The sequence below is a fragment of the Ranitomeya imitator genome, chromosome 7, assembly GCF_032444005.1.
Source record: "Ranitomeya imitator isolate aRanImi1 chromosome 7, aRanImi1.pri, whole genome shotgun sequence".
Lineage (NCBI taxonomy): Eukaryota > Metazoa > Chordata > Amphibia > Anura > Dendrobatidae > Ranitomeya > Ranitomeya imitator.
The window spans coordinates 74,283,688-74,310,150 of NC_091288.1; the positions used below are offsets into that span (position 1 = coordinate 74,283,688).

The following is a 26,463-nucleotide window of genomic DNA, read 5'->3' on the forward strand; positions in this document are numbered from 1 at the left end:
CAGGATCGTCACCCCTCTGTATCAATCTGTAATTGTTAGTTTGCTTACAGTAAGTGATATCCGTAATTTGTATGTAACCCCTTCTCATGTACAGCACTATGGAATCAATAGTGCTATATAAATAAATAATAATAATAATAATTCTTTATATAGCATGGGCGCTGTGGCAATTAGATATCACTGTCCTATGGATTGGCCATTTAGATCGCCTAAATTAGAAATACATTATTCCCATTAAACATCACAATCTAATTGTCTTATTTATTGGAGCCCTCATGTATCTATTACCACTTAGCCCTATTCCTGATCTCATACAAATAGGGTTATATGAAAATCTATGCATATTATGTAACTGAGCATTACAAGAAGCTCGGGAAGTTCTCGCCTTGAGTCTCCTGATAGTGATTTGCGCCTCTTGGACAAAATCGTTAAACAGGTTCTTGTGGTCCTTGCAGAAAAAGGGCTAAAGTATAACACATTAGTAATTAGTAATAATATATACGATGTGTGTGTATATACATATATGTATATATATATATATATATATATATATATATATATATATATTAATTAGTAACTAGATTGTGGCCCGATTCTAACGCATCGGGTATTCTAGAATATGCATGTCCCCGTAGTATATGGACAATGATGATTCCAGAATTCGCGGCAGACTGTGCCCGTCGCTGATTGGTCGAGGCAACCTTTATGACATCATCGTCGCCATGGCAACCATTATGACATCTACGTCGATACTGTGCCCGTCGCTGAATCAAAAACGTGGGATTTCTACATCCTTTATGACATCATTGTCGCTGTGCCCGTTGCTGATTGGTCGAGGCCTGGCGGCCTCGACCAATCAGAGACGCGGGATGTCTACGTCCTTTATGACATCATCGTCGCTGTGCCGGTCGCTGATTGGTCGAGGCCTGGCGGCCTCGACCAATCAGAGACGCGGGATTTCTACGTCGATACTGTGCCCTTCGCTGATTGGTCGAGGCCTAGCGGCCTCGACCAATCACAGACGTGGGATTTCCAGGACAGACAGACAGACAGAAAGACAGAAAGACAGACAGACAGACAGACGGAAAAACCCTTAGGCAATTATATATATAGATTAGGTTATCCATCTCTTTCAGCAAAATGAATGGTCGCTCTCTTGCCATGCAACAGACAGTCCCATTTATTGAATATATTTTATTAGATAATTTCTAAACTGGACGTGCTTTTGGTTTTCAACAGGATTACCCATCAGTTGGGCAGCTGGCACAGAAGCTTTCACAAAATAACATCCAAGTTGTGTTTGCAGTCACATCCAATATGGTGAAAACATACCAGGTAAGATAAGACTGTACAATGTGAGCTGAAGAAAAAAAGAGATATAAGGTAAGAGGATTCTGAGGATTAATTTATAAAATCTAATTTATAAAAATTATGTCTCTGTCACCAGGTTTGACAAAACAAACTGTATACATTATAAAATAGATCTTAGTCCTGAGGAAGCTGATATACTTACTCTGAAATTCCATTCCAGAATGGCTGCATAATCTTAATATGAAACATGAGTGCAACTTGTGTGAGAGAGCTAATGTGCCCTAGTGTGTTCGCTCTCCACAAACCAAGGATGAGTGACAGTCGCAGCTTGTACTGAGCACTGCAACATCTCGGCGGCAGCAGGGGAGGAGGAACACTGACGAGTTTTTACAAAGGATTCTGCAACCATTCTACTGTGGATTTTCCAAGCAAGCACATCAGCCTAATTAAGTCTAACAGATCTGTTTATTATTTATTCAGTCACTTCTGGTGACAGATAACTTTTTGCAAGTATAAGCATTTAGTTTTTATTCTTCCATAGAATAAGTGCTTCCAGTAGAAAATAATAATACTGCATTGCAATGAAACGTGTCACAATTCATTTATCTGTGGATACTTCATGAATGTATCAGAAAAGAGACATATGGAGGCTTGAGCCCATAAAATTCTATGGGTGCTGGACTACTATACAACATAGCTTTATAAGCTTGCCATATTAATAGGAATTACAGGATGGAGGAAGCTGCCTACCTCCATAACATCTCAGAATGATCTCACATGTTTCTCATCATAGCATTACAGTATTCTGAATTAACCCCTTTACCCCCAAGGGTGGTTTGCACGTTAATGACCGGGCCAATTTTTACAATTCTGACCACTGTCCCTTTATGAGGTTATAACTCTGGAACGCTTCAATGGATCCTGGTGATTCTGACATTGTTTTCTCGTGACATATTGTACTTCATGACAATGGTAAAAATTATTTGATAGTACCTGCGTTTATTTGTGAAAAAAACGGAAATTTGGCGAAAATTATGAAAATTTCGCAATTTTCCAACTTTGAATTTTTATGCAATTAAATCACAGAGATATGTCACACAAAATACTTAATAAGTAACATTTCCCACATGTCTACTTTACATCAGCACAATTTTGGAACCAAAATTTTTTTTTGTTAGGGAGTTATAAGGGTTAAAAGTTGACCAGCAATTTCTCATATCTACAACACCATTTTATTTTAGGGACCACATCTCATTTGAAGTCATTTTGAGGGGTCTATATGATAGAAAATACCCAAGTGTGACACCATTCTAAAAACTACACCCCTCAAGGTGCTCAAAACCATATTCAAGAAGTTTATTAACCCTTCTGGTGCTTCACAGGAATTTTTTGAATGTTTAAATAAAAATGAACATTTAACTTTTTTTCACAAAAAATGTAATTCAGCTCCAATTTGTTTTATTTTACCAAGGGTAACAGGAGAAAATGGACCCCAAACATTGTTGTACAATTTGTCCTGAGTATGCCAATACCCCACATGTGGGGGTAAACCACTGTTTGGGCGCATGGCAGAGCTCGGAAGCGAAGGAGTGCCATTTGACTTTTCAATGCAAAATTGACTGGAATTGAGATGGGACGCCATGTTTCGTTTGGAGAGCCCCTGATGTGGCTAAACATTGAAACCCCCCACAAGTGACACCATTTTGGAAAGTAGACCCCCTAAGGAACTTATCTAGAGGTGTGGTGAGCACTTTGACCCAACAAGTGCTTCACAGAAGTTTATAATGTAGAACCGTAAAAATAAAAAATCATATTTTTTCACAAAAATTATCTTTTCGCCCCCAATTTTTTATTTTCCCAAGGGTAAGAGAAGAAATTGGACCCCAAAAGTTGTTGTACAATTTGTCCTGAGTACGCTGATAGCCCATATGTGGGGGTAAACCACTGTTTGGGCGGATGGGAGAGCTCGGAAGGGAAGGAGCGCCGTTTGACTTTTCAATGCAAAATTGACAGCAATTGAGATGGGACATCATGTTGCGTTTGAAGAGCCACTGATGTGCCTAAACATTGAAACCCCCCACAAGTGACACCATTTTGGAAAGTAGACCCCCTAAGGAACTTATCTAGAGGTGTGGTGAGCACTTTGACCCACCAAGTGCTTCACAGAAGTTTATAATGTAGAACCGTAAAAATAAAAAATCATTTTTTCACAAAAATTATCTTTTTGCCCCCAATTTTTTATTTTCCCAAGGGTAAGAGAAGAAATTGGACCCCAAAAGTTGTTGTACAATTTGTCCTGAGTACGCGGATACCCCATATGTGGGGGTAAACCACTGTTTGGGTGGATGGGAGAGCTCGGAAGGGAAGGAGCGCCGTTTGACTTTTCAAAGCAAAATTGACAGGAATTGAGATGGGACGCCATGTTGCGTTTGAAGAGCCACTGATGTGCCTAAACATTGAAACCCCCCACAAATGACACCATTTTGGAAAGTAGACCCCCTAAGGAACTTATCTAGAGGTGTGGTGAGCACTTTGACCCACCAAGTGCTTCACAGAAGTTTATAATGCAGAGCCGTAAAAATAAAACAAAATTTTTTTCCCACAAAAATTATTTTTTTAGCCCCCAGTTTTGTATTTTCCTGAGGGTAACAGGAGAAATTGGACCCCAAAATTTGTTGCCCAATTTGTCCTGAGTGCGATGATACACCATATGTGGGGGGAACCACTGTTTGGGCACATGGGAGGGCTCAGAAGGGAAGGAGTGCCATTTGAATGCAGACTTAGATGGAATGGTCTGCAGGTGTCACATTGCGTTTGCAGAGCCCCTAATGTACCTAAACAGTAGAAACCCCCCACAAGTGACACCATTTTGGAAAGTAGACCCCCTTAGGAACTTATCTAGATGTGTGCTGAGCGCTTTGACCCACCAAGGGCCTCACAGAAGTTTATAATGGAGAGCCGTAAAAATAAAACAAAAATTTTTTCCCACAAAAATTATTTTTTAGCCCCCAGTTTTGTATTTTTCCGAGGGTAAAAGGAGAAATTCGACCCCACAATTTGTTGTCCAATTTGTCCTGAGTGCGCTGATACCCCATATGTGGGGGGGAACCACTGTTTGGGCGCATGGGAGGGCTCGGAAGGGAAGGAGCTCCATTTGGAATGAGGACTTAGATGGAATGGTCTGCAGGTGTCACATTGCATTTGCAGAGCCCCTAATGTACCTAAACAGTAGAAACCTCCCACAAGTGACACCATTTTGGAAACTAGACCCCCTAAGGAACTCATCTAGATGTGTTGTGATAGCTTTGAACCCCCAAGTGTTTCACTACAGTTTGTAACGCAGAGCCGTGAAAATTAAAAAAAAAAATCTTTCCCCCCAAAATTATTTTTTAGCCCCCAGTTTTGTATTTTCCCGAGGGTAAGAGGAGAAATTCGACCCCAAAAGTTGTTGTCCAATTTGTCCTGAGTACGCTGATACCCCGTATGTTGGGGGAAACCAACGTTTGAGCGCATGGCAGAGCTCGGAAGGGAAGGAGCGCCATTTGGAATGCAGACTTAGATGGAATGGTCTGCAGACGTCACATTGCATTTGCAGAACCCCTAATGTACCTAAACAGTAGAAACCCCCCACAAGTGACCCCATATTGGAAACTAGACCCCCCAGGGAACTAATCTAGATGTGTTGTGAGAACTTTGAACCCCCAAGTGTTTCACTACAGTTTATAACGCAGAGCCGTGAAAATAAAAAATCTTTTTTTTCCCACAAAAAATATGTTTTAGCCCCGAGTTTTGTATTTTCCCAAGGGTAGCAGGAGAAATTGGACCCCAAAAGTTGTTGTCCTATTTGTCCTGAGTACGCTGATACCCCATATGTTGGGGTAAACCCCTGCTTGGGCACACGGGAGAGCTCGGAAGGGAAGAAGCACTGTTTTACTTTTTCAACGCAGAATTGGCTGGAATTGAGATCAGACGCCATGTCGCGTTTGGAGAGCCCCTGATGTGCCTAAACAGTGGAAACCCCCCAATTATAACTGAAACCCTAATCCAAACACATCCCTAACCCTAATCCCAACAGTAACCCTAACCACACCTCTAACCCTGACACACCCCTAACCCTAATCCCAACCCTATTCCCAACCGTAAATGTAATCTAAACCCTAACTGTAACTTTAGCCCCAACCCAAACTGTAGTCCTAGCCCTAACCCTAGCCCTAACCCTAGCCCTAACCCTAACCCTAGCCCTAACCCTAGCCCTAACCCTAACCCTAGCCCTAACCCTAGCCCTAACCTTAGCCCTAACCCTAGCCCTAACCCTAACCCTAGCCCTAACCCTAGCCCTAACCCTAGCCCTAACCCTAGCCCTAACCCTAGCCCTAACCCTAGCCCTAACTCTAACCCTAGCCCTAATGGGAAAATGGAAATAAATACATTTTTTTAATTTTTCCCTAACTAAGGGGGTGATGAAGGGGGGTTTGATTTACTTTTATAGCGGGTTTTTTAGCGGATTTTTATGATTGGCAGCCGTCACACACTGAAAGACGCTTTTTATTGCAAAAAATATTTTTTGCGTTACCACATTTTGAGAGCTATAATTTTTCTATATTCTGGTCCACAGAGTCATGTGAGGTCTTGGTTTTTGCGGGACGAGTTGATGTTTTTATTGGTAACATTTTCGGGCACGTGACATTTTTTGATCGCTTTTTATTCCGATTTTTGTGAGGCAGAATGACCAAAAACCAGCTATTCATGAATTTCTTTTGGGGGAGGCGTTTATACCGTTCCGCGTTTGGTAAAATTGATGAAGCAGTTTTATTCTTCGGGTCAGTACGATTACAGCGACACCTCATTTATATCATTTTTTTATGTTTTGGCGCTTTTATACGATAAAAACTATTTTATAGAAAAAATAATTATTTTTGCATCGCTTTATTCTCAGGACTATAACTTTTTTATTTTTTTGCTGATGATGCTGTATGGCGGCTCGTTTTTTGCGGGACAAGATGACGTTTTCAGCGGTACCATGGTTAGTTATATCTGTCTTTTTGATCGCGTGTTATTCCACTTTTTGTTCGGCGGTATGATTATCAAGCGTTGTTTTTTGCCTCGTTTTTTTTTTTTTTTTCTTACGGTGTTTACTGAAGGGGTTAACTAGTGGGCCAGTTTTATAGGTCGGGCCGTTACGGACGCGGCGATACTAAATATGTGTACTTTTATTGTTTTGTTTTTTTTATTTAGATAAAGAAATGTATTTATGGGAATAATATTTTTATTTTTTTTTTCATTATTTTGGAATATTTTTTTTTATTTTTTTTTACACATTTGAAATTTTTTTTTTTACTTTTTTACTTTGTCCCAGGGGGGGACATCACAGATCAGTGATCTGACAGTTTGCACAGCACTCTGTCAGATCACTGATCTGATAGGAGTGCAGGCTGCTTCACAGTGCCTGCTCTGAGCAGGCTCTGTGAAGCCACCTCCCTCCCTGCAGGACCCGGATCCGCGGCCATCTTGGATCCGGGGCTGGAGGGAGCAGGGAGGGAGGTGAGACCCTCGCAGCAACGCGATCACATCGCGTTGCTGCGGGGGGCTCAGGGAAGCCCGCAGGGAGCCCCCTCCCTGCGCGGTGCTTCCCTGTACCGCCGGCACATCGCGATCATCTTTGATCGCGGTGTGCCGGGGGTTAATGTGCCGGGGGCGGTCCGTGACCGCTCCTGGCACATAGTGCCGGATGTCAGCTGCGATAAACAGCTGACACCCGGCCGCGATCGGCGGCGCTCCCCCCGTGAGCGCTGCCGATCGCACATGACGTACTATTGCGTCCTTGGGAAGTAAAGCCCACCCCACATGGACGCAATAGTACGTCTAATGGCAGAAAGGGGTTAAAAGGAATAAACAGCATGGTGTAATCTGATTGGCTAGGAAACATAAAAATGCTTTGAGTGGCCACTTTTATTGCATTCGCATTAATAATACTTCTGGTGCATACTGATGATAAGGTTAAAAAAAATTATTTTTTTTAGTTACGCTCCATAACAAATCATTCAAAACTGACATTTTTTTAAGCTCTTTACCACCCTGGCTGTAACAGAGTTACAATTTTGCCAATTTGCTTTGATTTCAGAAATAGCATGAAGAAAAGTTGATTGGTATTTATGTGAATGTCCCCTTCACCCTAGTGATTATATTAAATTATGTTAAACGTTGGTTCCTGTAAATGAATTTGTGTAATAGCAGGAAAACAGACTACAAATTTTTGCAATAACAAACAGGAAGTAAAGCAAAGTCTTCAGACATCCCCCATTTCTATACATAAGATTAATTACATTTACTTCCATCTTCCAATTTACTTAAAATAAAAAAAAATGAAACTTTAATGTAGTTTTCTAGTTTTGTATTAATTTTTGCAATTTTTCAAAAGTAGTCAAAAATAGGAAATGGAACAAAATAAAGCAATAACTATAACTTGACCGTTTTTAAAGAACCCGTCAGTATGACTTTATAATGTACAGTACATTAAAGACATGACTGTAACAGCGCTGTAATACTGATTACAGTGAAGAAATCCACATTGTGGTTCTTATTTAATCAGCATATGGAGTGTTCTGCTAATTAGATATCAGTGCACAGGGGCCAGACTGTACAGGGGGTCGTCTTCTCCCTGCCTGTGATTCCCGACCCCTCCTCCTGCCTCCGGTCTTTGAATAACAGGTCATTTAATTTTCAATGACCTGCCTACTCTGTTGGAAATCTCTTTTTCAAAAGGAGGATGCAGGCAGAGGAGCCCGGAGAATAACAGACAGGGAGGAGAAAGCCCAGTGCACAGTCTGGCCACTGTGCACCGAAATCTAATTAGCAGGAAACTTCAGAAGGTGATTAACAAAGAACGCCAAAGCAGATTTCTTCACCAAAGGTGTCAATGTAATCATCACTACACCGCCATTACAGCCATGTCTTTAGTTTAGACTACAAAATCATACTGTCAGGTTCTCTTTATTTCCCTAGTTGCTGTTGAGGTTCCTAAGGATCAAACTGGTACCAGAAGTGATGATAACCCTATCTGTCATTCATCTGAATTCTGCTGTGGTCATCTGCTACATGCTAGTGATTGGCTGCAGTGGACATAGCAAAGATTGAACACATGTCATCACTTCTGGAGAGGAAAGTAGGTGCTGGGGGTACGGAGGGACATTAGGACTAGGTCTAAGTACAAGGGGGTAACTGAATGAGCGTTAACATGAAAAAAAAACCAAAATAACAAGATAAAATATAACGTGTAATATACACTGCTCAAAAAAATAAAGGGAACACTAAAATACCACATCCTAGATCTCTCTGAATGAAATACTCCAGTTGCAAATTTTTATTCATTGCATAGTAGAATGTGTTCAGAACAATAAAAATAAGAATTATCAATGTAAATCAAAATGAGTATCCCATGGAGCTCTGGATTTGGAGTGATACTCAAAATCAAAGTGGAAAATCAAATTACAGGCTGATCCAACTTCAGTGGAAATGCCTCATGACAAGGAAAAGATGCTCAGTATTGTGTGTGGCCTCCACGTGCCTGTATGACCTCCCTACTGTACAACGCTTGGGCCTGTGCCTGATGAGGTGGCGGATGGTCTCCTGAGGGATCTCCTCCCAGACCTGGACTAAAGCATCCGCCAACTCCTGGACAGTCAGTGGATGGAGTGAGACATGATGTCCCAGATGTGCTGAATCGGATTCAGGTCTGGGGAACGGGCGGGCCAGTCCATTGCTTCAATGCCTTCATCTTGCAGGAACTGCTGACACACTCCAGCCACATGAGGTCTGGCATTGTCCTTCATTAGGAGGAACCCAGGGCTAACCGCACCAGCATATGGTCTCACAAGGGGTCTGAGGATGTCACCTCGGTACCTAGTGGCAGTCAGGTTACCTCTGGCAAGCACATGGATGGCTGTGCAGTCCTCCAAAGAAATGCCACCCCACACCATTACTGACCCACTGCCAAACTGGTCATACTGAAGGATGTTGCAGGCAGCAGATCGCTCTCCACGTCGTCTCCAGACTCTGTCACGTCTGTCACATGTGCTCAGTGTGAACCTGCTTTTATCTGTGAAGAGCACAGGGCACCAGTGGCGAATTTGTGGCTGATGTTCAATCCTGGTGTTCTGTGGTAAATGCCAAGCATCCTGCACGGTGTTGGGTTGTGAGCACAACACCTATCTGTGGACGCAGGGCACTCAGACCATCCTCATGGAGTCCTTTTCTAACCATTTGTGCAGACACATGCACATTTGTGGCCTGCTGAAGGTCATTTTGCAGGGCTCTGGCAGTGCTCCTCCTGGTCCTCCTTGCACAAAGGCAGAGGTAGCGGTCCTGCTGCAGGTTTGTTGCCCTCCTACGGCCCGCTCCACATCTCCTGGTGTACTGGCCTGTCTCCTGGTAGTGCCTCCAGCCACTGGACACTACACTGACAGGCACAGCAAACCTTCTTGCCACAGCTCGCATTGATGTGCCATCCTGGATGAGCTGCACTACCTGAACCACTTGTGTGGGTTGTAAATTCCGTCTCATGCTACCACGAGTGTGAAAGCACAACCAACATTCAAAAGTGACCAAAACATCAGCCAGAAAGCATTGGTACTGAGATGTGGTCTGTGGTCCCCACCTGCAGAACCACTCCTTTATTGAGGGTGTCTTGATAATTGCCAATAATTTCCATCTGTTGTCTATTCCATTTGCACAACAGCATGTGAAATTGATTGTCAAACAGTGTTGCTTCCTAAATGGACAGTTTGACTTCATAGAAGTTTGATTTACTTGGAGTTATATTCTGTTGTTTAAGTGTTCCCTTCATTTTTTTGAGCAGTGTATAATGCTAAAAACAGCACACACAACAAATACAAACACCACACTGAAAAAAATGCACACTGCAATTCACCCTAAAGATGAACCCTGATCTTTGTGCCTGCCTGGCTGCGGAGGTTGGCACCCTATGAGAATTGCACCCCTGCTCACCAACAGCTGATTCTACTATCCTGTTGTGCCCTATCAATAAGTGCCAGTTGATACACTTTCACTCATAACACATGAGAACAGTACCCACTATATAGGTCAGAAAAACAGTCAGTACATATATAATATGTACTATATATATATATATATATATATATATATATATATATAAATCAGGTCAGAGAAAAGGAGCGAAATACCATGCCTGATGCAAATGATATATAGCAAATTAAATATGATAAGTAGGCCCCTCTCACTAATCTGTACCTCCGCTGCTCCCTGCCTGTCAGTGGAGGTTCGCACCCTACTTGTCAGCGGATATGGCGCTCCTGCTCCACGGCAGCTAGCCCTAGGAGACCCTTACGATACAAAGGCCATATTAAACACCTCTGAAGAGTGCTATCATCAAAATGGAATGACATAGACTTTTGTCATACTCAGTTGTTAGAATGGCCCATAGATAAAATTGATATAAACATTTGAAATAAATAAGAGAGGTACTTATCTAGCATAGATGTCATAGAACCTCTACGCATTTCGCCAGACGGCTCTTCAGGAGGTTGGATAGATAGATATTGCATGGTGCCAAAGCAAAAACTCTGCTTTATAAAGTGGGATTACTCACACCCCTCCCCCAATCAAACTACCATTAGTTTACCAAGCCATAGGCACACCGATAATTGTCCCTTACAAAGGAATGAAGCCGCATAGGCATTATAGATACACCATGGCAACTCAAAAATGGCATCTGCGATACTCACATAGTGTGCTAGTTTCATCAAGGAGGGACAGCCGGCATTACTGGTGGCCGCGTGCACGTGCGTTCCAAGCTGCAGCGCAACCAGAACATTGTGCCCTCTCCATTCAGTGTACTTCCGGGCACCGCCATCATCGCGATACCGGGAACGACGGTGCCCGGGGCACTGCGCATGCATTAGATCAGCCTGCGTTCCATGTACTGGAACGCATACCTATTCATATATTATTGCGCGTGCGCCCCGCCATCACACAAGATTCAAAATAGCCTGTATCCAATACTAATGCGTGGAAACAATTTAAAATGTGTCATTAATTTAGTCCAATGGTAGAATAAATATGCTGCATTATGAAATTACACATTTAATCCTGCCATTTATCTAGGATGGCAGGATTAAATGTGTAGAAGAAGAAGAAGCACAGACACATTATGTAACCAAGTTAATATGAAATTAAAGGGAGGATGTGGTGCCCAATGCACAGAGTTAGAAATCAAAATACAGTGATAATCCCAAACACTAATGAACTAGACAGCAGAATATTAGTACAAATGGATAACACACTGTAATAGGTGAAAATCCCTAATCTGGGACATTTAAGAGAAGCATGGCTACAAAATGACTCAGTTGGCGGACTTAATAACTTTGGTTGTTCAGAGAAAACAGGCATGTGAAATTTGTTCATTAAGCCTTGAGGGAGCCAGGGATCCCATGCGAAAAATCCATTCATATTCCCTTTGTAATGGATATCTATCGTAATTTCCTCCCCTTGGATTTGGCTTGACCACCTACCAGGACACAAAAAGAAACCTGCTTTAGATTCCCCTGATGGGTTCCATTCATGTGTCTTGCCAGGGGGTATCCTGCTTGTTTTTTTATGTCTCCAATGTGCTCACCCACCCTCCTTCTGACCTCCCTACGCGTCTTGCCTACATAGTCCATGGGGCATGTACATGTGGCCATATAGATTACACCCAATGCTTTTACAGTTGGAAAAATCACGCTGGTAGAATCTCTTGCCAGAGGAAGTGCTGCACACAGATTTACAAGGTTTCATCCATCTGCAATTGACATAGTTGCCGCACTTGAAGAACCCACAAATTTTTCGATCCAACCAGGTGCCCTCTGGAGTGAGTTTCCTGAAAAAACTATGCAACAGGTTGCCCCTAATGGAATGGCCCCTTCTATAGGTAATCATAGGTGTGAGCCCTACCACATCATTTAGGTCTGGATCAGCCATCTGAATGCCCCAACGCCTTTTAAGGACTGTCATAACACGTCTGCACTGACAGTCAATTGTGCCAATTACACAAATATATTCCAGGGTCTGTTCCATAGGTTTAACACGGGTCTGAAGCAATCTGCTTCTATTACAAGAGAGCATGCTGTAAAGCTGTCTCAACCGTATATCTTGGGTACAGCTTGTCAGCAAATCTGTTACTCATATCCCTGGCTTGTTTCTGAAAGTCATCCATGTTGGAGCAGTTCCTCCTCAGCCTCAAATATTGTCCCTTGAGGATACCACATTTTAGAGGTAGTTGATGATGGCTATCCCATCTAAGCAAACTATTTGTACTCGTGGGTTTATGATAAATTTGTGTCTCCAAACCACCATCATCATTTTTTTCGAAAATGGACATTCAAAAAAGGTAAAGCATCAATACCTAGTTCACAGGTTAGTCTGAGGCCTATAGTGTTCGAATTGAGATCCTTGATAAATCTAAGGAAATCAGCCTCCCTGCCTTGCCAGATGACAAAAACATCATCGATGAACCTATGCCAAACCCCAATGTGGGGATGCCACCACCTAGGTTAATCAGTGAAAACCATGGTTTCCTCCAACCAGCCCAGGAACAAATTGGTGTACGATGGGGTACAGGGATGGAGGGATACAAGAGTTAAACTGTAACCGTCGTTTTAATTTTGGTTTCAGAAATCAACAGTACAAATGAAAATAAGCAACTCCTGTAATATGTCATCAGAAAAATCTGTTTCTTTCACCTCTTGTACTGATCTTTTACTTTAAATTCGTGGGTAAAATCTGTATTCTGTAAAGACAAATTTTCCAGTTACAGAAATAGGGGATGACTATTTGTTACAATTCTTTGGAGAGGGAAAGGGGAAGGAGATACAGACATTCTGCTGCAAGTGCTCCTGAAACGACAGTTACAGTTCTCCCTAGAACTACCCTAATAACATACATTACAAAATTCCTTATTTTTGCGTGTACTATTGATTTATGAAAAAAAAAACAGTTACTCCTTAAAAGGGTTGTCTAATACTTGGACAGCCTCTTCTAACTCCTCACCTTTGGCCTCGTTAAAATAAAAACACCTATATTCACCCGAACATGTTGAACATCAACAGCCAATCAGGGCTGCGGCTGCTTTGTGACTTCCTCTTGACGTTCGATTTGTCCGAAGGCGGGGACAGTGATGCCAGTGCTGATTGGATGTCGGGTTCATGTGACATTAAGAACCTCATGTGAGCTCCAAGAATGCAGGTGACGACACCGCTGGAACTTCTCCGGCACTGGGAGTGAGTATAGGTGTTTTTTAACGGGGCCAAGCATGAGGCATGAAAATGGGTTATCCAAGTAGTAGACAACCCCACTAAGCTATGCTAATTTCCATATTTTATAATATTTTCTTTTCAATGTTGTTTTTGTTGAAAAAACAATCAATTCAGAGTTTAACATAGTAAAAAAGTTGGTGATACTTGAAAGCTGAAGGAGGTAATTATAATGTACTGTATATACTTAAAGAGGTTCAGCAACCCTATAAATAGAAACATTATTACGGTACATAAAAGCATAAAATAATCATTATTTTTGCTTGCCAAGAAAATGAGATTGTTTAATAATATGGAGTAAAATTCTAAAATCCTAAATATGAAGATGAACTTGGGAAATTGTTTTTCTAACACAAAGTATGGTTATTGAATCACAACCTATTAAATGGTTTCAGGTTTGCTGGACTTTTTCCATCCATTTCAAACACTTTATCAGTAAATTGCATATATTTCAATACGTAAAACTACAATTTGTCCTGCAAAACAGGCTCTCATAGTACTACAAAAACTACAAAAGTAAGGGCTACATATTTGTTTTTCCATAAATTATGTTTTTTTTGTGCAAAAGTAGTAAAACTATAAATATTTGATATTGCTGCTTTGACTTATTGCACTAAGGCCTTGGTCACTCCACGGATATATTACGCTTATTGTAAATGCTATATTTTTTAGGATCTCAGTAAGTTGATTCCGAAATCCGTGGTTGGGAGTTTGTCCAATGATTCAAGTAATGTTGTCCAGTTGATTACAGAAGCTTATCAGGTAAAAAGTCTACATATTAAATGGGAAATTTGACTTTTTTTTTAAATTCCATTAATAACGGCGATCACAACACTGGGGTCGGTAAAAACGGACCTGAATCATGTTCTCTGGGGTCTCTGCGACCCAAGGTAGCCGAGACCCTGAAGAAATTCTGACACTGGTGGGCGCTATACACTTATTTCTCAGCGCTGTTAAAAAGCGGCGCTGAGGCCTAAGTACCCCTAATTGCCACCGTTAAAAGGCATATCGCCGGTCGTTAAGGGGTTAACAGAAGGGTAAAAACTATTTTGTCCATGTGTATAAGAATAGTACCACAGAACTGTATTTTCTCAGAAGTTAATACAGTTTGACATATTGGGAGATAAGACACAAGTTCAGCAAAAGCTGTGATAAAATTGTTTGAAAATGTTGTTTTGAAACTGGGACACCTCCCTTAGTATAAAAAAAAGTTGGTGGTTACAAACCTAACCACAGAGGTCATCGAGACAATGTAGAAATGTTGTTTGCAGTAGAAAAGTGGTGAAATGTGTTTAGTATATTTCCAAACCAGCACAGCCGTAACTCACAGATCGGGTGAGTTTACCATGCAAATGTATTAATATGATGATTACTGATGAGCGAGTATGCTCGTTACTTGGGTTTTCTGAGCACGCTCGGGTGGTCTCCGAGTATTTCGGCGTGCTCGGAGATTTAGTTTGTGTCTCCGCAGCTGCATGATTTGTGGCTTCTAGACAGCCTGAATACGTGTGGGAATTGTCGGTTTGTTAGGAAATCCCCACATGTATTCAGGCTGTCTAGCAGCCGCAAATTATGCAGCTGTGGCGACACAAACTGAATCTCTGAGCACGCCCAAAATACTCGGAGACCTCCCGAGCATGCTCAGAAAACCCGAGTAACGAGCATACTTGCTCATCAGTAATGATGATATTAAAAATAAACTAATAAAATAGAAATACATCTAAGAATAAATCTATTACTCAGACCTTTAGAACGCTTCTTACTTGCTCTTACATGAAGGGCAGGTGCAGATGGCCATTTTCTATGGAGCCGGGAAAATCAGTCTGATTATGCTAATCACACTCTGATCAGAGTTTGATCAGAGTTTGATCAGAGTGTGTTCCTATTTTTCTATGAGCTGGTTAGAAAAAAGAAAAAAATTCTCCACCTCTTCTATAATGTAAGTTCGTGAAAGTCAGGCTGCATTCTAAGGTCATCTGAGTGCAGTTTGATGTTTTCCATGGACCCATAGATATGAATGGCAATCATGCATGCTGCAATTTTTTTTTCCCTGGACCAAGTTCAACATGTGCACAACCCCACAGAATAACATGGGGTCGAGTGCTATCCATCAAAACGACGGATAGCACTCTTCCAAGTTATATGTCCATCTGCACAAGCCCTTACAAGGGTTGTTGGGGGATGAGATAATAATGACTTATACTCAAGATAGATCCCCACCAATTTGATATTTGTTACCTAACAGCTACCACTCTCACTACTCATCTGTTACTTTGTGCCGCGATAACTGTTATGGACCTGGTGGTTAGGAGCACCCGGAACGACCTGATGGTTAAACTAACACAGGACAAGCTCTGGGAAGTGGGAGCTCTGCTGACCGCAACCCCTAATCCTATCACACACACTAGAAATAGCCGTGGAGCGTACCTAACTCTGCCTAGACGCCTCTTCACAGCCTAAGAGCTAACTAGCCCTAGAGATAGAAAATAAAGCCTACCTTGCCTCAGAGAAATTCCCCAAAGGAAAAGGCAGCCCCCCACATATATTGACTGTGAGTTAAGATGAAAGTCACAAACACAGAAATGAAACAGGTTTCAGCAAAGGAGGCCAGACTTACTAAACAGACTGAGGATAGGAAAGGTATCTTTGCGGTCAGCACAAAAACTACAAAAAGACCACGCAGAGTGTGCAAAAAGACCCCCGCACTGACTCACGGTGCGGAGGTGCCACTCTGCATCCCAGAGCTTCCAGTTAGCAAGGCAAAATCATGATAGCAAGCTGGACAAGAAAACAATGAACAAATAATTAACTAGCAGGGACTTAGCTTCTGCTGGAGTAGACAGGTCACCAGAAAGATCCAAGAGCGAACTGAACCAGTACAAGAACATTGACAGCTGGCATGGAGTAACGATCTGAGTGGAGTTAAATAGAGCAGCCAGCCAAATAATAAACTAAGTCACCTGTGGAAGGAACCTCAGAACCAGCAGCTCCACTCACAGCCACCAGAGGGAGTCCATGGACAGAACTCGCCGAAGTACCATTCATGACCACAGGAGGGAGTTCGATAACAGAATTCACAACAGTACCCCCCCCCTTGAGGAGGGGTCACCGAACCCTCACCAGAGCCCCCAGGCTGATCAGGACGAGCCAAATGAAAGGCACGAACTAGATCGGCAGCATGAACATCAGAGGCAAAAACCCAGGAATTATCTTCCTGACCATAACCCTTCCACTTGACCAGGTACTGGAGTTTCCGTCTCGAAATACGAGAATACAAAATCTTCTCCACCACATACTCCAACTCCCCCTCGACCAACACCGGGGCAGGAGGATCAACGGAGGGAACCATAGGCGCCACGTATCTCCGCAATAACGACCTATGGAACACATTATAGATGGCAAAAGAAGCTGGAAGGGCCAAACGAAATGACACAGGATTGAGAACTTCAGAAATCTTATACGGACTAATGAAACGAGGCTTAAACTTAGGAGAGGAAACCTTCATAGGAACATAACGAGACGACAACCAAACCAAATCCCCAACACGAAGTCGGGGACCCACACAGCGCCGGCGGTTAGCGAAACGTTGAGCCTTCTCCTGGGACAATGTCAAATTGTCCACCACATGAGTCCAAATCTGCTGCAACCTGTCCACCACAGAATCCACACCAAGACAGTCCGAAGGCTCAACATGCTCTGAAGAGAATCGAGGATGGAAACCAGAATTACAGAAAAAAGGCGAAACCAAAGTAGCCGAGCTGGCCCGATTATTAAGGGCGAACTCAGCCAAAGGCAAGAAGGACACCCAATCATCCTGATCAGCAGAAACAAAGCATCTCAGATATGTTTCCAAAGTCTGATTAGTTCGTTCGGTTTGGCCATTTGTCTGAGGATGGAAAGCCGAAGAAAAAGACAAATCAATGCCCATCTTAGCACAAAAGGACCGCCAAAACCTCGAAACAAACTGGGAACCTCTGTCCGAGACGATGTTCTCCGGAATGCCATGCAAACGAACTACATGCTGGAAAAACAATGGCACCAAATCAGAGGAGGAAGGCAATTTAGGCAAGGGTACCAAATGGACCATCTTAGAGAAGCGATCACAAACCACCCAAATGACCGACATCCTTTGAGAGACAGGGAGATCTGAAATAAAATCCATGGAAATATGCATCCAGGGCCTCTTCGGGACTGGCAAGGGCAAAAGCAACCCACTGGCACGAGAACAGCAGGGCTTAGCCCGAGCACAAGTCCCACAGGACTGCACAAAAGAACGCACATCCCGTGACAAAGAAGGCCACCAAAAGGATCTAGCCACCAAATCTCTGGTACCAAAGATTCCAGGATGACCAGCCAACACCGAACAATGAACCTCAGAGATAACTCTACTAGTCCATCTATCAGGGACAGTTTCTCCGCTGGACAACGGTCAGGTCTATCAGCCTGAAACTTCTGCAGCACCCGCCGCAAATCAGGGGAGATGGCAGACAAAATTACCCCCTCTTTGAGAATACCCGCCGGCTCAGGAACACCCGGAGAGTCAGGCACAAAACTCCTTGACAGGGCATCAGCCTTCACATTCTTAGAGCCCGGAAGGTACGAAACCACAAAATCAAAACGGGAGAAAAACAGCGACCATCGAGCCTGTCTAGGATTCAACCGTTTGGCAGACTCGAGATAAGTCAAATTCTTGTGATCCGTCAAGACCACCACGCGATGCTTGGCTCCTTCAAGCCAATGTCGCCACTCCTCGAATGCCCACTTCATGGCCAACAACTCTCGATTGCCAACATCATAATTGCGCTCAGCAGGCGAGAACTTTCTAGAAAAGAAGGCACATGGTTTCATCACCGAGCCATCAGAACTTCTTTGAGACAAAACAGCCCGTGCTCCAATCTCAGAAGCATCAACCTCGACCTGAAACGGGAGCGAAACATCTGGCTGGCACAACACAGGGGCAGAAGAAAAACGAGGCTTCAACTCCTGAAAAGCCTCTACGGCTGCAGAGGACCAATTGACCACATCAGCACCTTTCTTGCTCAAATCAGTCAACGGTTTAGCAACACTAGAAAAATTAGCGATGAAGCGACGGTAAAAATTAGCAAAGCCCAGGAACTTCTGCAGGCTCTTCACAGATGTCGGCTGAGTCCAATCATAAATGGCCTGAACTTTAACAGGGTCCATCTCGATAGTAGAAGGGGAAAAATGAAACCCAAAAATGAAACCTTCTGAACTCCAAAGAGACATTTTGACCCCTTCACAAACAAGGAATTCGCACGAAGGACCTGGAACACCATTCTGACCTGCTTCACATGAGACTCCCAATCATCCGAAAAGACCAAAATATCATCCAAATATACAATCATGAATCTATCCAGGTACTTTGGGAAGATGCCCAGTCTTGAGGGTCGCCACGCAATAAAGAAATAATGATTTTTACTTGTTGAACGGGGTCACCAGAGGAGCGGGGTTTCAAAGCAAGAAACAGTTTACAATTATTTTTGAAATTCAGGAACTTAGATCTATCCCCAGAAAACAAATCAGGAATTGGAATTCTAGGCTCTAACATCGGATTCTGAACCACAATATCTTGAATGTTTTGTACCCTTGCAGTGAGATGATCCACACAAGAGGACAGACCTTGAATGTCCATATCTACACCTGTGTCCTGAATCACCCAGAGGTTAAGGGGAAAAGAAAGACAAAACACACTGCAGAGGAAAAAAAAATGGTCTCAGAACTTCTCTTATCCCTCTATTGAGATGCATTAACACTTTTAGCCAGCTGTACTGTTATGGACCAGGTGGTTAGGAGCACCCGGAACGACCTGATGGTTAAACTAACACAGGACAAGCTCTGGGAAGTGGGAGCTCTGCTGACCGCAACCCCTAATCCTATCACACACACTAGAAATAGCCGTGGAGCGTACCTAACTCTGCCTAGACGCCTGGAACTGGATGCACAGGTAGTTTTTTCTTCTATCCTTCCAGTAGACGGGCATGGCACCAGGAGATGGAACAGGATCCTTGATGCAAACAACTGGCTAAGACGATGGTGCAGACAACAAGGATTTGGATTCCTGGACCACGGTGTGAATTACTGGTATGATGGACTCCTCGCCAGAGACGGACTACACCTCAACAAACCTGGGAAACACACATTCGCCAGAAGACTCGCTACACTCATCAGGAGGGCGTTAAACTAGAAGAAGAGGGGACGGGAAGAAAAACATTAGACTCGAACAAAGACGACCCAGGAAAACATATTCAGAAGGGAGGTAAGAACATTTCTAAAACAATCCACAGTGAGGAGATTGGAACAAAACAAAATCCTCTAAACTGCATGCTCGCAAACGCCAGAAGCCTGACAAACAAGATGGAAGAACTAGAAGCAGAAATATCTACAGGTAACTTTGACATAGTGGGAATAACCGAGACATGGTTAGATGAAAGCTATGACTGGGCAGTTAACTTACAGGGTTACAGTCTGTTTAGAAAGGATCGTAAAAATCGTAGAGGAGGAGGGGTTTGTCTCTATGTAAAGTCTTGTCTAAAGTCCACTTTAAGGGAGGATATTAGCGAAGGGAATGAGGATGTCGAGTCCATATGGGTTGAAATTCATGGAGGGAAAAATGGTAACAAAATTCTCATTGGGGTCTGTTACAAACCCCCAAATATAACAGAAAGCATGGAAAGTCTACTTCTAAAGCAGATAGATGAAGCTGCAACCCATAATGAGGTCCTGGTTATGGGGGACTTTAACTACCCGGATATTAACTGGGAAACAGAAACCTGTAAAACCCATAAAGGCAACAGGTTTCTGCTAATAACCAAGAAAAATTATCTTTCACAATTGGTGCAGAATCCAACCAGAGGAGCAGCACTTTTAGACCTAATACTATCTAATAGACCTGACAGAATAACAAATCTGTAGGTGGTTGGGCATTTAGGAAATAGCGACCACAATATTGTGCAGTTTCACCTGTCTTTCACTAGGGGGACTTGTCAGGGAGTCACAAAAACATTGAACTTTAGGAAGGCAAAGTTTGACCAGCTTAGAGATGCCCTTAATCTGGTAGACTGGGACAATATCCTCAGAAATGAGAATACAGATAATAAATGGGAAATGTTTAAGAACATCCTAAATAGGCAGTGTAAGCGGTTTATACCTTGTGGGAATAAAAGGACTAGAAATAGGAAAAACCCAATGTGGCTAAACAAAGAAGTAAGACAGGCAATTAACAGTAAAAAGAAAGCATTTGCACTACTAAAGCAGGATGGCACCATTGAAGCTCTAAAAAACTATAGGGAGAAAAATACTTTATCTAAAAAACTAATTAAAGCTGCCAAAAAGGAAACAGAGAAGCACATTGCTAAGGAGAGTAAAACTAATCCCAAACTGTTCTTCAACTATATCAATAGTAAAAGAATAAAAACTGAAAATGTAGGCCCCTTAAAAAATAGTGAGGAAAGAATGGTTGTAGATGACGAGGAAAAAGCTAACATATTAAACACCTTCTTCTCCACGGTATTCACGGTGGAAAATGAAATGCTAGGTGAAATCCCAAGAAACAATGAAAACCCTATATTAAGGGTCACCAATCTAACCCAAGAAGAGGTGCGAAACCGGCTAAATAAGATTAAAATAGATAAATCTCCGGGTCCGGATGGCATACACCCACGAGTACTAAGAGAACTAAGTAATGTAATAGATAAACCATTATTTCTTATTTTTAGTGACTCTATAGCGACAGGGTCTGTTCCGCAGGACTGGCGCATAGCAAATGTGGTGCCAATATTCAAAAAGGGCTCTAAAAGTGAACCTGGAAATTATAGGCCAGTAAGTCTAACCTCTATTGTTGGTAAAATATTTGAAGGGTTTCTGAGGGATGTTATTCTGGATTATCTCAATGAGAATAACTGTTTAACTCCATATCAGCATGGGTTTATGAGAAATCGCTCCTGTCAAACCAATCTAATCAGTTTTTATGAAGAGGTAAGCTATAGGCTGGACCACGGTGAGTCATTGGACGTGGTATATCTCGATTTTTCCAAAGCGTTTGATACCGTGCCGCACAAGAAGTTGGTACACAAAATGAGAATGCTTGGTCTGGGGGAAAATGTGTGTAAATGGGTTAGTAACTGGCTTAGTGATAGAAAGCAGAGGGTGGTTATAAATGGTATAGTCTCTAACTGGGTCGCTGTGACCAGTGGGGTACCGCAGGGGTCAGTATTGGGACCTGTTCTCTTCAACATATTCATTAATGATCTGGTAGAAGGTTTACACAGTAAAATATCGATATTTGCAGATGATACAAAACTATGTAAAGCAGTTAATACAAGAGAAGATAGTATTCTGCTACAGATGGATCTGGATAAGTTGGAAACTTGGGCTGAAAGGTGGCAGATGAGGTTTAACAATGATAAATGTAAGGTTATACACATGGGAAGAGGGAATCAATATCACCATTACACACTGAACGGGAAACCACTGGGTAAATCTGACAGGGAGAAGGACTTGGGGATCCTAGTTAATGATAAACTTACCTGGAGCAGCCAGTGCCAGGCAGCAGCTGCCAAGGCAAACAGGATCATGGGGTGCATTAAAAGAGGTCTGGATACACATGATGAGAGCATTATACTGCCTCTGTACAAATCCCTAGTTAGACCGCACATGGAGTACTGTGTCCAGTTTTGGGCACCGGTGCTCAGGAAGGATATAATGGAACTAGAGAGAGTACAAAGGAGGGCAACAAAATTAATAAAGGGGATGGGAGAACTACAATACCCAGATAGATTAGCGAAATTAGGATTATTTAGTCTAGAAAAAAGACGACTGAGGGGCGATCTAATAACCATGTATAAGTATATAAGGGGACAATACAAATATCTCGCTGAGGATCTGTTTATACCAAGGAAGGTGACGGGCACAAGGGGGCATTCTTTGCGTCTGGAGGAGAGAAGGTTTTTCCACCAACACAGAAGAGGATTCTTTACTGTTAGGGCAGTGAGAATCTGGAATTGCTTGCCTGAGGAGGTGGTGATGGCGAACTCAGTCGAGGGGTTCAAGAGAGGCCTGGATGTCTTCCTGGAGCAGAACAATATTGTATCATACAATTATTAGGTTCTGTAGAAGGACGTAGATCTGGGTATTTATTATGATGGAATATAGGCTGAACTGGATGGACAAATGTCTTTTTTCGGCCTTACTAACTATGTTACTATGTTACTATGTTACTATGCCTCTTCACAGCCTAAGAGCTAACTAGCCCTAGAGATAGAAAATAAAGCCTACCTTGCCTCAGAGAAATTCCCCAAAGGAAAAGGCAGCCCCCCACATATATTGACTGTGAGTTAAGATGAAAGTCACAAACACAGAAATGAAACAGGTTTCAGCAAAGGAGGCCAGACTTACTAAACAGACTGAGGATAGGAAAGGTATCTTTGCGGTCAGCACAAAAACTAGAAAAAGACCACGCAGAGTGTGCAAAAAGACCCCCGCACCGACTCACGGTGCGGAGGTGCCACTCTGCATCCCAGAGCTTCCAGCTAGCAAGGCAAAATCATGATAGCAAGCTGGACAAGAAAACAATGAACAAATAATTAACTAGCAGGGACTTAGCTTCTGCTGGAGTAGACAGGTCACCAGAAAGATCCAAGAGCAACTGAACCAGTACAAGAACATTGACAGCTGGCATGGAGTAACGATCTGAGTGGAGGTAAATAGAGCAGCCAGCCAAAGAACAAACTACGTCACCTGTGGAAGGAACCTCAGAACCAGCAGCTCCACTCACAGCCACAAGAGGGAGTCCATGGACAGAACTCGCCAAAGTACCATTCATGACCACAGGAGGTTGTTCGATAACAGAATTCACAACAGATAACCAGAAGTTCACAGAGTGCAGAGCTGGAATGCCGTAGCTCCGTACACTCTGTAGTGACTTTTCTCAGATACTGCAGCTCAGCTCCCATTGAAGTGAATATAGAGTCCATAATAACTTACAATCCCATTGTAGTGGTTCAGAGGAAGCCAAAATGTGGCTGCTAATTGCCCCATATTAAGGTAAGAATTCCTTCACGACTTCATATATGACAACTAGGATAAATCCATAGGTGAATGTTCCAACTCCACAATCTACTTATAACTTACACTATTTGTTTTTTTTCAACTAATTCTAATAATTTAAAAGGAAAGTTAGATTGTGAAACAATCAACAACAAGGGTTGTGTGCATGCATAAAATAGTATAGAATCAGAAAAAATACGGTATAGTTTTACATTCTTTAAAGAAAATAGCCACAAAATTGCAACCTGTAAAATAACTAATAATCTTAAATTTTAGCTTAAGCCATGATCAAAACAGAAGATATTAGGGAACTTTGGTGCCTAGATAAAGGGGAGGGAGATATATGAAAATAAAAAGTGGTACAGTTGAGAGGTCAATGTAAAGAGGTGTCATGTTTTGTGGATTTTACACATTTCCAGTTTGAAGCTAGTCTGTCCCATTTAAATTAATAGGATTAAATCATTACTTTACTGTATATTTGCAGGTTCTATTTGTTTTCTAAAAAAAATGTTCATCATTGATGGTATTCCAGGAGATTTCCAGTGTTATGGAAAGGAGGTGGTGGTTGCTGATGAATTATGGCAAAGGTTGACCAAGTAATGGATAACTCCTTTAAATTATCCTACTCCGTGTTGATTATTTGAAAGGGTTTAATATTAACTGTAAATATATAAGTTCTACTCTGTATGCCCTCTACAAGATGATTTAATAAGCATATTCAAAAGAAGAGGGCCCAATACTGACACTTGTGGTACCACACTGTTAACTGAGACCCAATCAAAGTGTGTTACATTAATAATTACCCTCTATTTCCCATCACTGAGTTAGTTGCTAACCAATTTGCAGATATTTTCCACTAGTTGCATTGTTCTTGCTTTATGTATCAACCTTCTACGTGGCACTGTATTGAATGCCTTTGATAAACTTAGATACACATTATTCACATACTTAAGCCTCCATACACATTAGAGAGAGAATTTGTCCAACTGTTCCTGTGTTTTCTGTGAGAGAGCCGCTGGCAGGCCACTTCGGCAGGACTTATCTCCCAGGGACTAAAACGAACAACAATTGGCAATCCAACATACTGAATATTTTTTTCCCCTGATATCAACTCTCATGGCAGAGTTGGCAGGCCCACATACACATAACATTGTTGGCCAACTTTAGTCTAATATGTATGGTAGCTTCTATCTTGGTTCAGTCTAGAAATTTCCGCATAGCAGCTGATAAAATTAGTGACAGGACTGATCCCTCATAAACCCATGTTGATGCTAGGTTAAAAGTTTTTTTTCATGAGATACTCGAGCATAGCATCTCTTTATAAAACCTTCTGGGCTCATTTTATGACACCCACCCCTGCTGGGACCTGTGGTACATTTGAGATTAGAAGATCACAAGGATTAGCTGAACACAGGTCCTCTTTAAATCCTCACCGTCATTCATGAGTTCTTGTAGATTGTGAGCCTTCGCTGGCAGGGTCCTCTCTCCTCCTGTACCAGTTATGACTTGTATTGTTTAAGATTATTGTACTTGTTTTTATTATGTATACCCCTCCTCACATGTAAAGCACCATGGAATGAATGGCGCTATAACAATAAATAATAATAATAGTAATAATGAGTTAACAAGTTTCTTGTGGCCTTTAAGGGGTTTAGAGTTCCTCATTATTTTTTGGCTGTGCTGCTTATTGGAACCATAGTCTTCCATTATATAAACCTGTGTTTGGCTTCCCTCCATGCAAGCAACAGAATCTTCATTCTGTTCTTGACTGCAGTGGAGAAGTTGTTGCTGGAGTGTCGCTCTTGTCTTCTTAAGATTGTTGCATGTGGTTTGTTGTGAATACCTCTTCCTTACCCTTGTTGGCGTTCTGTCATGTTGCTTTTCTGCCCCGTTACTGTGCACCCATCTTCGCTTTATATTTGATCCTGTGTGCCTGTCATTTCATTGTGCCTTGGTTTGCCCCTGTCTGTCCAGCTGGTGTTACCCCTTTTAAGCCCCTTCCCTCACTGGAGGGAGGGTGGAAGATGCATAGGATTTTATAGCAGCACAGAGAGGTATGAGAACCAGGCATCTCCACAACCAGGAGTAACCCCGGGGTTAAGGCCGGAGTCACATTACCGTATAATATGGACGAGTGCTATAAAAAAATCATACCACTCGGACCAATGTTAATCTATGGTGCAGCTCCCATGATCGTTTTTTTTCTTGGCCGTATTATATGTGCAAGTGAAACCGCAGCATGCTGCGATTTGCACCGTAAATCGGTCGAGACTCGCCAATGAAAGTCTATGGGTGCGTGAAAAACTCGCACACCACACGGACCATCAGTGTGACTTGCGAGAAATATGCACCAGTGTCCTTTAGAAAAGCCGGCAATTCAGTGCGCTGACAGGTTAAAATAGAATAGATAAAATAAATGTCTACATATAGTATAGGTCTATATATATATATATATATATATATATATATATAATTGACACACATATGATAATTCAATTGTCGGGTTTTGTAAAATCATTGCAGAAGCCGACAGGACATAAAGCATGGTTTACATACAGTAAACCATTGCATATCAGTTAGATTTATATATGTCCCTGACTAATAATGTTAGTACTATGTGTGTGTAAAATTTTGGAGATGTAGGTGTTAAATTAACGAATGTATTCAGGGAAAAAAATTGCACGGGCTCCCAATTGTTATTGGCCCCCCCTGGCTAAAAACGTCTGCCCCCAGCCACCCCAGAAAAGGCGCATCTGTAAGA

General features: G+C 42.2%; 1 protein-coding gene across 4 annotated transcripts in view; it reads left to right on the top strand.

The window, feature by feature from the left end:
* The window catches only part of ITGB2 (integrin subunit beta 2), a 220,890-nt gene that overhangs the window by 122,373 nt on the left and 72,054 nt on the right, over nt 1-26,463 (top strand). For all 4 annotated transcript variants that reach the window (XM_069733517.1, XM_069733518.1, XM_069733520.1 and 1 more), the window contains exons 8-9: nt 1,240-1,335; nt 14,310-14,399. In XM_069733517.1, the coding sequence (XP_069589618.1) occupies nt 1,240-1,335; nt 14,310-14,399 (186 nt within the window). The remainder of the gene's footprint in view (nt 1-1,239; nt 1,336-14,309; nt 14,400-26,463) is intronic.